At 46.2% G+C, this 14890-nt stretch overlaps 1 protein-coding gene across 1 annotated transcript in view; it reads left to right on the forward strand.

Moving 5' to 3' along the window:
* daglb (diacylglycerol lipase, beta) overlaps positions 1 to 14890 on the forward strand; it is a 56892-nt gene that overhangs the window by 34425 nt on the left and 7577 nt on the right. The window contains exons 10-14 of the mRNA XM_073060145.1: positions 2300 to 2380; positions 9410 to 9537; positions 10775 to 10843; positions 10930 to 11002; positions 11356 to 11609. Of these exons, the coding sequence (XP_072916246.1) occupies positions 2300 to 2380; positions 9410 to 9537; positions 10775 to 10843; positions 10930 to 11002; positions 11356 to 11609 (605 nt within the window). The remainder of the gene's footprint in view (positions 1 to 2299; positions 2381 to 9409; positions 9538 to 10774; positions 10844 to 10929; positions 11003 to 11355; positions 11610 to 14890) is intronic.

Raw genomic sequence — 14890 nt, forward strand, 5'->3', positions numbered from 1 at the left:
CTAACAAATGGAATTCCAATTCTCAGTTGTTATAATGTATTGCGATTTGAACTTGCCTTCCCTGGAACAGTAGCCTAAGCTCCTGGGTTACTAGTGCTGGGCTGTAAACACCGTACCATATCAACACACACACACTGCAGGAGGAGCTCAGCAGGTCAGGCAGCATCTAAGGAAATGATGTTTTGGGCAGAAACCCTTTTTCAAGACTCAAGACTGGAAAGGAAGAGGGAAGATACCAGAATAAAAAGGTGGGGGGGGGGGGGGGGAAGGAGGATTAGCTCGGAGCTGAAGCCAGGTGGGTGGGGGAAGGATTTAATGATTCCATTTAAAATCAGAAATTCTCACTCTGCCCAGACATCCTTGAAACAAGAAAAAAATCCCAAAGAATGAATGACAGGAAAAAAAGTTAAAACTCCTAAATCCCCTTCTCCCCCTCCCACACACAATCAGCGTCAACCCTCCCCCCACTTCTAGCATAACGCATCAGCATTCCCACCACCCACTAAGCCCCCAAACAGAGACCACGCTCTACAATTCATCAAAAACTCCAACGCTTCGACATGCCCCAGGCTCTCTCTCACTAGCCAGGTATAGCCCCTTCCGCAGTGAGAGGTGAGATGGTCACTGTTTCGGTGTTACAATCAGTCTGAAGCATTGCTTTTTAATTTGAGTCCCCCAGCTTGAGAATTAGCAGCAAACTCTCCAGATCGATCACCAAGTGCAGAGCCCTCCAACAGTTGCTCTCTCTGTCTTCGATGTTCTGGCTCCCGTTACACTTCAGTTCGTGACACCAGTAAGAACTTGTGTCCACAGGGCTGTGAAAAGCTGCACTCCGAAGGTGCCTGATGTAGGCCCAACCTGGACACAATGAGATGCAGCTGATCGGCAAGCTCCAAGAACGGGGACGCACCACTATGCAGAACCGCGGCTTGAGTGCCGCGGTAGATAGATAGATAGATAGATAGATACTTTATTCATCCCCATGGGGAAATTCAACTTTTTTCCAATGTCCCATACACTTGTTGTAGCAAAAACTCATTACATACAATACTTAACTCAGTAAAAAATATGATATGCATCTAGATCACCGTCTCAAAAAGCATTAATAATAGCTTTTAAAAAGTTCTTAAGTCCTGGCGGTAGAATTGTAAAGCCTAATGGCATTGGGGAGTATTGACCTCTTCATCCTGTCTGAGGAGCATTGCATCGATAGTAACCTGTCGCTGAAACTGCTTCTCTGTCTCTGGATGGTGCTATGTAGAGGATGTTCAGAGTTATCCATAATTGACCGTAGCCTACTCAGCGCCCTTCGTTCAGCTACCGATGTTAAACTCTCCAGTACTTTGCCCACGACAGAGCCCGCCTTCCTTACCAGCTTATTAAGACGTGAGGCGTCCCTCTTCAGACCCAGCGGGACCCCAGCCACGCTACATCGGAAATACTGGAATAGGAAGGATTTAACTGTTTGGCTGAGGAGCTGGGAAAAGGACACCCTCTGGTACCAGCTTTAGCTCCGCCCACTGAAGTTATGAGTCAGAGCTGGGAGGTGATAGGTGGGAAAGGTAAAGGGTTGGAGAAGAAGGAATCTGATAGGGAGGTGATAAGAGATCAGTGGGGAAATGAAGAAGGGGGGAGGTTTATTAGCAGAAGGAGAAATCAACGTTCATGCTTTCAGGTTGGAGGCTGGACAGTGTATGAGATGTCCCACTCTGAGAGCGGCTTCATTGTGGCAGAAGACGAGGCCAGGATCCGTGTGTTACCTTGAGCAGCAACCCTTACAGGTCACCAGTCCAACCTCAGAATCTGCTTTGTCATCACCAACACATTGAAGTTGTTTCGTGGCAGTGGGATGATAAAAATTACTTTATTGCAAATTGATGAGTAAATGTAGAATAGGACTGGCAAGGTAGAGTTAATTATCCATTCAGAAATCTAATGGCGGAGGGGAAGAAGCTGTTCCCAAAACATTGAATGTGGGTCTTCAGGCTCCTGTACCTCCCTCCCGATGCTAGCAATGAGAAGAGTTCAGCAGAACATAGTGGGCTGAAGGGCCTGTACCATGCTGTACAGTTCTAAGCTCCAAGAGGGCATAACCTGAATGGCGAGGGTCCTTAATAACGGATGTCACCTCCTCTTGAAGACACCTTTAATGGTGGGGAGGGTTGTGCCTATAGTGGAGTGGGGTGAGACTACAGCCCTCTGCAAGTTTCTTCTGATCCAGCACATTGGAGTCTCTGTGCCTTGTCAGTGGACGTGTTTTGCCATAGTTAACTAACTCACAGAAACCGTTTCTTTCCAGGGCATCCTCCAGGCGGCCACTTACATCTACAAGAAGCTGATGAACAACGGGATTTTGAGTGAAGCCTTTGCAGTTGCTCCTGTGAGTCTGTCAATGTTAAATCTTCGTCCTGCCTAACCTGTTTACTGAGAATAGCTGGGTGTGCATAACTGGAAGAATTGAGGCAGGGTCTTGTTCACTTTTGTAGCTCTGTAGGGAATTCAAATTGCAGTTCCAACAAAGTTTATTTGAACTCTCTTCACTATTGATGCAGGACATCCACAGATCCTGTTTTTTTTTAAAAACATTTTTTAATTAGTTTTTCAAAACATTTTACAAATTAAAAACCCCAAATCCCAATGAGGAGCATTAATACAGTGCAAAATTAAGCGTACAGTAACAATATGCTACAAAGGAAGAGAATTTAACAAAAAAAGCACCTAAATTAAAGACAAGTAAGCTTAGTGTCCTCCCCAATCCCCACAACACAAGATAAAAAACAACAACAACTCCAGACCGACCACAACACAATATAGAGAGTATAGGTCAGGAAGGTCAAACTCCCAGACTGTGAATACACTTAGTAACAGAGGATAATAATGCCTACTACCAGAAAACAAAAAAGGGAGCTGAAAGCAAGGGACCGAAAAGAAGAAAAAAAAACCCTAGTCAAGAGGAAGGTTATGAAAGTACTCGATAAAAGGTCCCCAGACCTTATGGAACTTTAGATCCGAATTAAGAACTGAATAATGAATTTTTTCGAGGTCCAAGCAGGCCATAATGTCGTTAAGCCATTGCGTATGAGTGGGCGGGGCAACATCTCTCCATCTCAGGAGGATCAAGCGTCTAGCCAGGAGAGAGGCAAAGGATAGTATTGGGCATTTGGTCGGACCCAGACATAAATCTGTCTCGCCCCAAAAACCGAACAGAGCAATTAAGGGGTTAGGTTCTAGGTGCTGATTCAGAATACCCGATAATGTAGTGAAGACATCTTTCCAGAATTTCTCCAAGCTAGGACAGACCCAGTACATATGGATGAGAGAGGCCACGCCCCTCTTGCATTTATCACAGAGCGGACTAATGCCAGGGTAGAATCGAGATAGTTTAGATTTAGACATATGGGCTCTGTGAACAATCTTAAACTGTAAAAGGCAATGGCGAGCACAAAGAGAGGTTGAGTTAACCGATTTGAGAACTGAGTCCCAACTCTCCTCGGATAAGGAGATATTTAAATCCTGCTCCCAGGCCATTTTAATTTTATCCACAGGGGCCTGTCGTAAGGCTGCTAGTTTATCTCGGATAATTGATATTAAACCTTTACCTAGTGGATTAATGGAAAGAAATAGGTCCATAGCATTTTTCGCAGGCATTTCAGGGAAGTTAGGAATTAGAGGAGCAATAAAGTGTCGGATTTGGAGATATCTGAAAAAGTGAACATTAGGCAGGTTGAACTTAACAGAGAACTGCTGAAAAGAAGCGAAGCGATTATCGATGAAAAGATCTTCAAAATGTCTAATGCCCTTCCTATACCAAACATGGAATGCTGAATCGTACGTAGTAGGTAAAAAAAGGTGATTGTGTGCGACAGGGCTAGAAACGGAAAACCCCTGGAAACCATAGCATTTCCTAAACTGAGCCCATATACGCAAAATGTGTCTAACAAGAGGATTAGCTATTGATCTGGGCAGACTGCTAGGGAGTGCAGAGCCAAGAAGTGCAGATATAGATAATTCTTTAGTGGAGCTCAACTCCATTGCCACCCAGTTAGGGCACTCGGGTTGGCCGTGGAAGGAAGACCAGAAGGTAGCACAACGTATATTAGCTGCCCAATAATATAAGCGAAAGTTAGGAAAAGCCATGCCACCCTCTTTTTTAGATTTTTGGAGGTGGATTTTATTAATTCTAGAGCGCTTATTCTGCCACAGATATGACAACAGATCCTGTTTTAAGGAAAACACATTGTTGCTACTGTCGTTTCCTTGCTGAAAAGGTTGTGAATTGTTCTGCCTGTCCTTGCTTGCCCGCACTGTTGTCTTTGTGTACAACAGCTGCATAACAACATTCTCTGTCGGAGACTGTACAATAGATAAAATTCCATCTTCCCCAGCACCTACTGGTACGATTCTACACTGCCATCACAGACAGCATCATCACATCAGCTATTTCCTATCTGGTTTAGTGCAGCGTCCTCTCACAATATATGAAAACTAAGCAAGCTGTCAGGTCAGCAGAAAAGGTCATTGACCGTCACTGCAGGACTTGCATGTGTCCAGGACAATGAACTGGGCAGGAAAAGTTATTGTAGACACTACCTACTGTGCAAACTGCCATTTCCAAAAGCTCCCTTCTGGAAAGCATTACGAGGCTATTCACTGCATCTTAAAAGTTTCTTCCCCCAGACAGTTAATCTGATCGACCATTCTAGTTAGCCCCTCTCCCTCCTCTGACTATTACCCTGTTACTGCACTGCACTGTGAACACTTTAAACCACATTTTATAATGCTGTTTTCATTGTAAATACATGCTGGTATTCATGGATTTATGCACATTTTATTCCACAGCTTTACTCTGACCTCTAACTTTATTTTTTATCATTCTTTATAATTGTTAAATATTCTCCCCCCTCGCCTCCCCTCTCCCCCCTTCTCCCTCCCTTTCCTCCCCCCCTTCTCCCTCCCTTTCCTCCCCCCCTTCTCCCTCCCTCTCCTCCCCCCACCCTCTCACTCTCCTCCAATCACAAGACAGGCTGCCTCTGGGCCTCCAGTTAATCCTACTCTTTGCCCCCCCACCCCACAGCCCTATGATTTTCAAGTACTTAAAATGCCTGCTGTAAACAGCCATTAAATCAATGTTCACATCCTCCTGGGGGAGGATATTAGATCTTAGTGTAACATGGATAATTACTAAGAAAAGAACTATTCTGGTTCTATACCTGAATTGAAAAGGTCAAGTCACTCTCCTGGCAACCCTTGTAAACACGAAACGACTGCAGGCCCAGCAAGTTATCCAGTCCCCAAAACTCCTCCTCCTGTCTTTGTGTTCTGTACATCCTTAGTGTGGTCTGTAAATGATTAAACCATTTCCCTTGTGGAGAGCTTCCTGGAATTTCTTTAAGGGACTTCCCTTTAAGCAGCTGAATGTTAACCTATGTACTTTCCTGTACTGAAGGAGTTATTTATGATCATTCTGCATGCTAAGAGACTTTGTCTAATGTTATTTATTTAAAGATGCTGTGCAGAACCCTTCGAGCCACGCCAGCCTAGCAACCCTCGACAACCCTAATTTAACCCCAACTTAATCACTGGGCAATTTACAATGATCAATTAACCTACTAATCGGTGCATCTTTAGGCTGTGCGAGGAAACCAGGGCACCTGGAGAAAACCCACACGTTCCTCGGGAAGGATGCACAGGCGACGCTGGGGTTGAACTCTGAACTCCCACACCCGAGCTGTAATAGTGTTGTATAAACCGCTATGGTACTGCGGTGGCCCCAGTAATGATTGCTTCAGTTTAAGTCCAAATTCAAAGTAAATTTATTATCAAAGAACATGTATGTCCACATATACTACCTTTTTCCAGGGGCAATTACTGGAAATTAAAGAAATACATTAGAATTTATGAAAAGCTATATTACTGCGGCTCAGTAGCATAGTGGTTAGCACAATGCACAAGTTCAATTCCTGCCACTGCCTGTAAGAAGTTTGTACCTTCTCCCTGTGACTGTATGGGTTTCCTCTGGCTGCTCTGCATGTTCCAGAGAGACATGGTTTACAAGTTCAGAGCAAAATTTACTATCGGATTACCACATACAACCCTGAGATTCTCTTTCTCTTTCTGTAAACTCCGTATACAGTTTATAGATTCAGCAAATCTATAGAACAGTAACTGTAAACAGGATCTGTAAACTGTAAACAAACTGTGTAAATGCAGATAAATAAACAGCAGTAAGTAACAAGCATGAAATAACATGATAATAGTCCTTAAATGATCATAGTTATCCCCTTTTGTTCAAGAGCCTGATGGTTGAACTGTTCTTGAACCTGGTGGTGTGAGTCCTGAGTTACCTGTACCTTCTGCCTGAAGGCGGCCGTGAGGAAAGAGCCTGGCCTGGGTGGTGAGAATCATTGACAATGGAGGCTGCTTTTCTACAGCAACGCTTCATGTAGATGTGTTCGACTGTTGGGAGGGATTTTCCACTCAAAGGCATTGGTGTTCCCAAACCAGGCCGTAATGCAGCCAGTCAGCACACTTTTCACCGCACAGCTATAGAAATTTGCCAAGGTTTGCGATAACGTGCGGAAAGTCCACAGACTCCTGAGGAAGTCGAGGTGCTTTTGTGCTTTCTTTGGAATTTAATTTATCTGATGGGTCTAGGACAGTTTTGTGGAATAGTGACACCCAGGAATTGACCCTCTCCACCCCTGATCCTCTGACTCCTGGCTCATGGACCCCTGGTTTCCCTCTCCTGCAGTCTATAATCAGTTGGCCTGCTGAGTTCCTCCAGCATTTTGTGTGTGTTATCTACAACCAGTTCTTTGGTTTTATTGACATTGTGAGAGGTTGTCGTTATTACACCACTCAGCCAGATTTTCAGTCCCCCTGTTCAATGCTGATTCATCACTCCCTTTCATACAGCCCACAACAGTGTATCATCAGCAAGCCTGTATATGGTGCTGGAGCTGTACTTATCCACACAGTCACTAGTGTAAAGCGAGTAGAGCAGGGGGCAAAGCACACATCCCTGTGGCGCTCCTGCGCTGATGGTGATTGTGGTGATGTTCTTGCCAATCCAGACTGAATGGGGTCTTCAAGTGAAGAAATCCAGGATCCGGTTGCATAAGAGGTATTGAAACCCAGGTCTTGGAGTTTACTGATTAGTTTTGAGGGGATGATGGTGTTAAATGCCGAGTTGTAATCAATAAAGAGCATCCTGATGTGTGCTCTCTGCTGCCCAGGTGTTCCAGGGTTAGTTGATCACTTGGATGGGCCTGTAACACTGCTATCTCTAAAAATATAATTAAAAACAGAAACAACCAATGTGTAAAAGACAAATCGTGCAACTATAAAATTAATACTGAAAACATAAATTGTAAAGGATCCTTGAAAGTGAGTCCATAGGCTGTGGAATGGGTTCAGAGTTGAGGTGATTGAAATGATCTATGCGGGTTCAGGGTAATAACTGCTCCTGAACCTGGTGGTGTGGGACCTAAGGCTGCCGTACCTCCTTCCCGATGGCAGCTGTGAGGAGAGAGCGTGGCCTGTGTGGTGGGAGACCCTGATGATGGATGCTGCTTTCCTGTGGCAATGCTGCTTGTAAATGTGCTCAGTGATGGGGAGGGCTTTGCCTGTGTGGACTGGGCCATATCCAGCACCCTCTGTGGCAGTGGTATAGACAAACAGAGGTGTGAGGCCAGCAGCGGACTTTCCCTGTAGTGTTCACTTGCTGCTCGGGAAGGAAATAACTATTTAATCCTCGTGCTTACAGATTCAGAGTTGTACAACACAGAAACAGGCCCTTCAGCCCAACTCATCTATGCTGACCAAGGTGCCTATCGAAACTAGTCCTTTTGTCTATCAGGCACGAACATCGATTTCTCCAATTTCCAATAATTTTCCCCCGTCCCTCTTCATTTCCTGTTCTGGTTCCCATCTCATCCTTGCTCTTCACCTGCTCATCACCTCCCTCTGGTTTCCCCTCTCCCCTTTCTCCCAAGGTCAACTCTTCTCCTCCAGCCCTTTACCTTTTCCACCCATTACCTCCCTGTTTCTCTCTTCATCTACCCACCCACCTTCTCCCTCACCTGGTTTCATCCATCACGTGCCAACTTGTCCTCTTCCCCCCCCCCCCCCCACCTGATTCTGGCTTCTTCCCCCTTCCTTTCCAGTGCGGATGAAGTGTTTCAGCTGGAAGTGTCGGCTGTTTCTTCATTTGCGTCGATGCTGCCTGACCTGAGTTCCTCCAGCATTTTGCGAGTGTTGCCCATTAAAGTAGATTCCTTGCCTGTGACAGCAGGGCCGTGTGAGACGGGACACAGTCCCAGAACCTTCTGTTTGTGGTGTCTGCCTCCCCTCGGTGTGAGATCCTTGAGATAGCCTGGTCTCGGCCGTTTACCGGACTTGGGTTGTAGCTCAGAGTTACAGTAGTTTATAATGGTTTTGTAAAGGAGTTAGGGATCAGGTTAGGGTCAAGGGTCAGAGATGTAGATCAGTTTGAGGTCAGGCCAGAGTCTAGGCCAAAGGCCAGTGATCCCCATGGCCGGATGGCAACCAGTGTGGACGAGGATTGATGGGCCCTCTCTCTCAGGTCAGCAGGTTCTGAGATCAGAGGGCCGGTAAGTTGGCAAGCCCACTAGGGAATCAGGCCAAAAGTCTGCGGGTCTGCTGGGAAAGTCGGAGGCCCGACATCTGCAAGGCAGTTTGGGTGGGGAGGGGGGGATTCAGAGACCCAACAACATCGAGGCCTCTGGGGTCGGGGTGGTCAGAGGGCTGATGTTCGTGAGGTCACTGGGAAAGTCAGAGGCCCGACATCTGCAAGGTAATTTGGGTGGGGGGTGGGGTCAGACGCTCAACATCTGCAAGGTCACTGGGGGGTGGGGTGGTCAGAGTGCTGACATCTACGAGGCTACCGGGGGGGTGTTGTGAGGGGATGGTCAGAGGGCTGTGAGGCTACTGGAGGTTTGGAGGATGCTTGTCCTGTGATTGGATGCCTTTCTGTGTGTGTGAGTGGGGTTGGGTGATGGTTGTGGTGTGAGGAAGACTGTAAGACATGGCATCAGAATGAGGCCATTCAGTCCATCAAGTCTGCACTGCCATTCCAACATGTCTGATTTATTATCCCTCTCAACCCCATTCACCTGCCTTCTCCCCATAATCTTTAACAGCCTTACTCATCAAGAACAACAATGCCCGTTTAAATAGACTAAATGATTTGGCTTCCTCAGTGGAAGGGGATTGTTTCTGTTGTTGTGAACATTGTAGGCCTGGACTGTGGATGCCAGAATGTGTGCGAGGCTGCCCCAGCTCACCGTTAGGTTGTATTGTTTTCTATCGTAAACGGCACATTGCACGGTCTGTTTCAACGTACGTGTGATAGGTAAAGGAATCTGAATGTGTGTGTGTCTCTCCTCAGGAGTACAAGTTGGTGGTGACGGGACACAGTCTGGGTGCAGGTGCCGCCGCCGTCCTCGCCATCTTGCTTCACGCCTCATTCCCGACGCTGCGCTGCTACGCCTTCTCGCCGCCTGGCGGGCTGCTGAGGTGAGGCAAGGGACATCCCGCGATTACTCGGGCAGCGCCATCGGGCGCTCTGTGGCCACGTCCGGTTGGAGCGCAGGCTGATCGGTTCCTGATCAGGGAGGGTGTCAAAGGTTATGGGGAGAATGGGGTAGGGAGGGGTAATAAATCAGCCATGATGGAGTGGCCGAGCAGACTCGATGGACTAAATAGCCAAATTCTGCTCCTTTGTCTTATGGTCCTAGTCGATGTTAACTTGGGGACTCTGCTTGTCCTGGGTCGATTGTGGAATTGTAACTGAATACGGTCATAGAAACAGGCCCCTGGCTAGTTCATCATTAAACATTAATGTTAATCCATTATTATTACTGTAATTTTACTATTTCTCAGCTCAAGCCGGTAAAGTCTGAGGTATTGACACAGCTAGGCACAGTCATTTCTCAATTGCTAGGAATGTTCAGACTATTTTAGTGGTGTTTACTATTGTGCCTTTCTGCAGATTTACCTGAAAACTATTATTATTCAATCATCAAGGACCCCTATCTCCCAGGACAGGCCCTCTTCTCACGCTACCACCAGGGAGGAGGTACAGGAGCCTGAAGACACACTCTCAACAATTCAGGAGCAGCTTCTGCCATCAGATTTCTGAAGGGTTCATGAACAGTACCTCACTATTCCTCTGTTGCATTATATATTTATTTTATTTATGGTAATAGAGACCATATCCGTCCATGTAGCTATACACAACGGAACCTGCTTTAGGATTAGTGAGTTGTGGATGTGCTCTTTTGGCACTGGAATCATGGTGACACTTGTGGGATCCCCCAGCACGGACACCCTCAGCCCGTGTTTCACTGTCAGTTTCGATGTACCTGTGACAACTAAAGCCAATCTCTCTAATCTCACCCCTCATCTAAACATGGTTCCTCCTGCATCCAGATTTACCAAGGGCATCTGTCTTGCTCCTTTTAGTCAAGTTGGGCCACAGTAGCACAATGCAATTACAGCTCAGGGCTTTGGGGTTCGATTGCAGTGTCATCTGGAAGGAGTCAATACGTTCTCCCTGTGTGATTTCCCCCACCTGCTCCGGTTTTCTCCCACAGCCCAAAGACTGACTGGTTGTTGTGAATTGCCCCGTGATCAGGTCAGGGTTGAATTGGGTTTGTCAGGGTGCTGGGCAGTGTGGCTCGAAGGGCCAAATCAACAGCAGCTGCAACCTTCGCCTCCATTGTAATGCAGGGAAACTGGTTTTGTTTTACAGCAAAGCGCTGGCCGATTACAGCAGAGGGTTTGTCCTGTCTGTCGTTTTGGGCAGGGATCTCATCCCAAGGTCAGTCCACCACTTCCGCGTGCTTCGGTTTGCCTCAGATACCCCGGCTGCTGTCCTGACACCTGCTTTCACTTCCTCTTCCCCAGGCTGAGCCTCCCCAACATCGAGGATCTGAAGAAACGGATACTCAGGATAGTCGCTCACTGCAACCGGCCCAAGGTATTGAGGTGTTTACCATGTGCCCCTGACCTGGGGGAGGTGCTGAGCAGGTGTTGCAGGCGAGCGAAGGGAAGGAACCTCCTTTGGTAGAGACCCTTCACCCTGCCACTCAATTGTAATTTAGAATTTTTTGTTAAGTATTTCACAAGTCCTGCTGCTGCAAAACCACAGATTGCACAACATATGTCTGTGATATTAAATCTGATTCTGACTAGTGCCAACGTCAGTGGAAAAGCCCGATTGCATTTATCCTATCTATACATATCCCAATTTTGTTATTCTGTAAGCTATGCTTTAGTGCTCTATGACAGAACTGAGGGAGATCTTGCTTCATTAACTGTTCTCCCCTCCAGTATCAGATTCTCCTGAGAGGCTGCTGGTATGAAGTCTTTGGCGGAGACCCAGGAGGCTTCCCCACTGAGCTGGACGGAGAGCACCGGGCCCAGCTCACTCAGCCGCTGCTGGCCGAGCAGACCCTGCGGGGTGGCCACCCCGATTCCAGTGGCTGCATCTCCGACGTGTCACCTCCAGGATCGCCCTTCCGAGGGCCACCCCTCTTCCCGCCAGGAAGGGTTATTCACATCAGGGAGGAGACCAGCACTGGATGGTGAGTTACCCATTCCACTTCACTGTTCGGTCCAAGTTCAAGACGGGCCCCATGTGGCGAAAATCCAAGTACACAGCATTCACCGATCCTCCTTTATCTAGCCTGATTGTTATTTCCTCAAAGAATTCTAACAGATTCATCAGCCAAGATTGAGGAGAATCAGTGAATGCTGACTTTGACTGATTTTATCATGTGCCTCCAAATACCATGAAATCACATCTTTAATCGACTTCAACATCTTCCCCACATCTGAGATCAGGCTAACCTGCCAACCCTCCCTTCTTGAAGAACTGAGTGATATTTGCAATTTTCCAGTCTTCCTAAACCGTTGCAGAATCTATTGATTCTTGAAAGATCATTAACAATGCCTCCACAATCTCTTCAGCCATCTCTTTCAGAACCCTGGGGTGTAGTCCAATCCAGGTAATTTATCTACCTTCAGACCTTTCAATTTCCTGAGCAACTTCTCCCTAGTAATTGCTACTGCACTCACTCTGTCCCCTAACGCTCTCAAACTTCTGGTACGCTGCTAATGTCTGCCACAGTGAAGACTGGTGCAAAATACTCACTTCATTTGTCATTTTCTTGCCCCCACTACCAGCTCTCCAAAGTCATTTTCCAGTGGTCTGATATCCACCCTCACCTCTTTACTCTTTATACACTGCCTATAAAAGGTATTTACCCCCTTGGAAGGTTTCATGTTTTGTTGTGTTACAACATTGAATCACAGTGGATTTAATTTGGCTTCCTTTTTGACACTGATCAACAGAAAAAAACTCCTTCATGCCAAAGCAAAAACCGATCCCTACAAAGTGATTTGTTAATTACAAATATAAAACACAAACAAAATAATAGATTATAAAAGTATTTACCCCCTTCCAGTCAATATTTAGTGGATGCACCTTTGGCAGCAATTACAGCTTTGTGTCTGTGTGGATAGGTCTCTTATTAGCTTTGCACATCTGGAAACTGCTATCTTTCCCTATTTTTTTTACAAAACTGCTCAAACTCTATCAGATTGCATGAAGGTCGTGAGTGAACAGCCCTTTTCAAGTCCAACCACAAATTCTCAATTGGATTGAGGTCTGGGCTCTGACTTGGACACTCTAGGGCATTAACTTTGTTCTTTTTTAAGCCATTCCTCTGTAGTTTTGGTTTTATGCTTGGGGTCATTGTCTTGCTGGACAACAAATCTCCCAAGTCACAGTTCTCTTGCAGACTGCATCAGGTTTTCCTCCAGGATTTCCCTGTATTTTACTCATTCATCCTACCCTCTACCTTCACAAGCCTTCTGGGGCCTGCTGCAGTGAAGCATCCCCACAGCACTGAAACACTTCGAATGCACACGGTGGGTGAACTCCATTTAAGTAATTATGTGATTTCTAAAACCAATCGCCTGCACCAGTGATGATTTAGTGTGTCATATTAACGGGGGTGAATATTTATGCAATCAGTTATTGTGTTTTATATTTGTAATTAATTTAGATTACTTTGTAGAGGTCTGTTTTCACTTTGACACAAAAGAGTCTTTTTCTGTTTATCAATGTCAAAAAAAAGCCAAATTAAATCCACGGTGATTTAATGTTGTAAAGCAATAAAACATGAAAACTTCCAAGGGGGTTGAATACTTTTCTAAGCAGTGTATATCTGAAAAAAATCTGGTATCCTCTTTGATATTGTTGGTTTGCTTACCTTCATATTTCATCTTTTTCTCCCTTGTGGGTTTTTCATTGCTTTCTATAGGTTTTTAAAAGCTTCCCAATCCTCTAATCCTCTTGTTCTCTTGTATGCCCTCTCCTTTGCTTTTATGTTGGTTTTGACTTCCCTTGTCAGCCACGGTTGCATCATCCCGCCTTTAGAATTCTACTGCATCTTTGGAATGTACCCATTCCGTGCCTTCCAAACGCTCCCAGAAACTCCAGCTATTGCTGGTCTGCTCTCAGGCCTGAATATAACTCTCATCAGGATCTTTTTACCCTCGCAGCTTCTTAACTCTATCCACAAGGATTCTACATCTTTCAATCCTACGTCACCTCTTTCTAAGGATCCAATTTTATTTTTTACCAAACGAGCCACACCACACCCTCTACCTACCTGCCTGTCCTTTCAAACAACCTGCGTTTTTGCCATTAAGCTCCCAACTATAATCTTCTTTCAGCCATGACTCAGAGATGCCCACACCGTCATACTGACAATCCCTAACTGCACTACAAGATCAACCTTATTCTGTATATTGTGTGCATTCAAATATAATACCTCCTATCCTATATTGTCACCCTTTTCAAATTTGTCTCCCAGTTACACTGCGACTCATCCCACTGACTGCAATTTTGCTCTATCATCTGCCTGTCCTTCCTCAAAGTCTTGTTGCATGTCAACTGCCCCATCACTCCATCTCCCGTACCCCTGCCAAATTAGTTTAATCCCTCACCAGCAGCTCTAGCAAACATGCCCACAAGAATATTGGTCCCCCTCTGGTTTTTTGTACAGGTCATTCCTTCCCCAGAAGAGATCCCAATGATCCAGAAATCTGGAACCCCTGTCCTCTGCACCAGTTTCGTAGCCACACATTCATACGCCAAATCATCCTAGTCTTTCCCTCACTGATGTGTGGCACAGACAGCAGTCCAGAAGCTGCTTTTCATCAACTCCCTTTAGGGGCTCCTTGCTTTTCCTACCTATGTCATTGGTGCCGGTATGTACCAAGACTTCTGACTGCTCTCCCTTCTCATTTAAAACGTCATGGACCTGATCCAAGGCATACCTGACCCCGGCACCTGAGAGATAACATACCATCCATGTGTTTCTATTACGTCCACAGAATCTTGTGTCTCCTCTAACTATGGAATCCCTTATTACTACTGCAGTTCTCTTTCTCCTTTCCCTTCTGAGCCACAGCGCCAGTGACCTACTTGCTCTCGCCCCTCCATCCCAGTAAGTCACCCCTCTCCATCCCAGTAAGTCACCCCCTCCATCCCAGTAAGTCACCCCTCTCCATCCCAGTAAGTCACCCCTCTCCATCCCAGTAAGTCACCCCTCTCCATCCCAGTAAGTCACCCCTCTCCATCCCAGTAAGTCACCCCCTCCATCCCAGTAAGTCACCCCCCTCCATCCCAGTAAGTCACCCCCTCCATCCCTGTAAGTCACCCCTCTCCATCCCAGTAAGTCACCCCCCTCCATCCCAGTAAGTCACCCCCCTCCATCCCAGTAAGTCACCCCCTCCATCCCAGTAAGTCGCCCCCTCCATCCCTGTAAGTCACCCCCTCCATCCCAGTAAGTCA

The sequence above is a fragment of the Hemitrygon akajei genome, chromosome 11, assembly GCF_048418815.1.
Source record: "Hemitrygon akajei chromosome 11, sHemAka1.3, whole genome shotgun sequence".
NCBI classification, from domain to species: Eukaryota; Metazoa; Chordata; class Chondrichthyes; order Myliobatiformes; family Dasyatidae; genus Hemitrygon; species Hemitrygon akajei.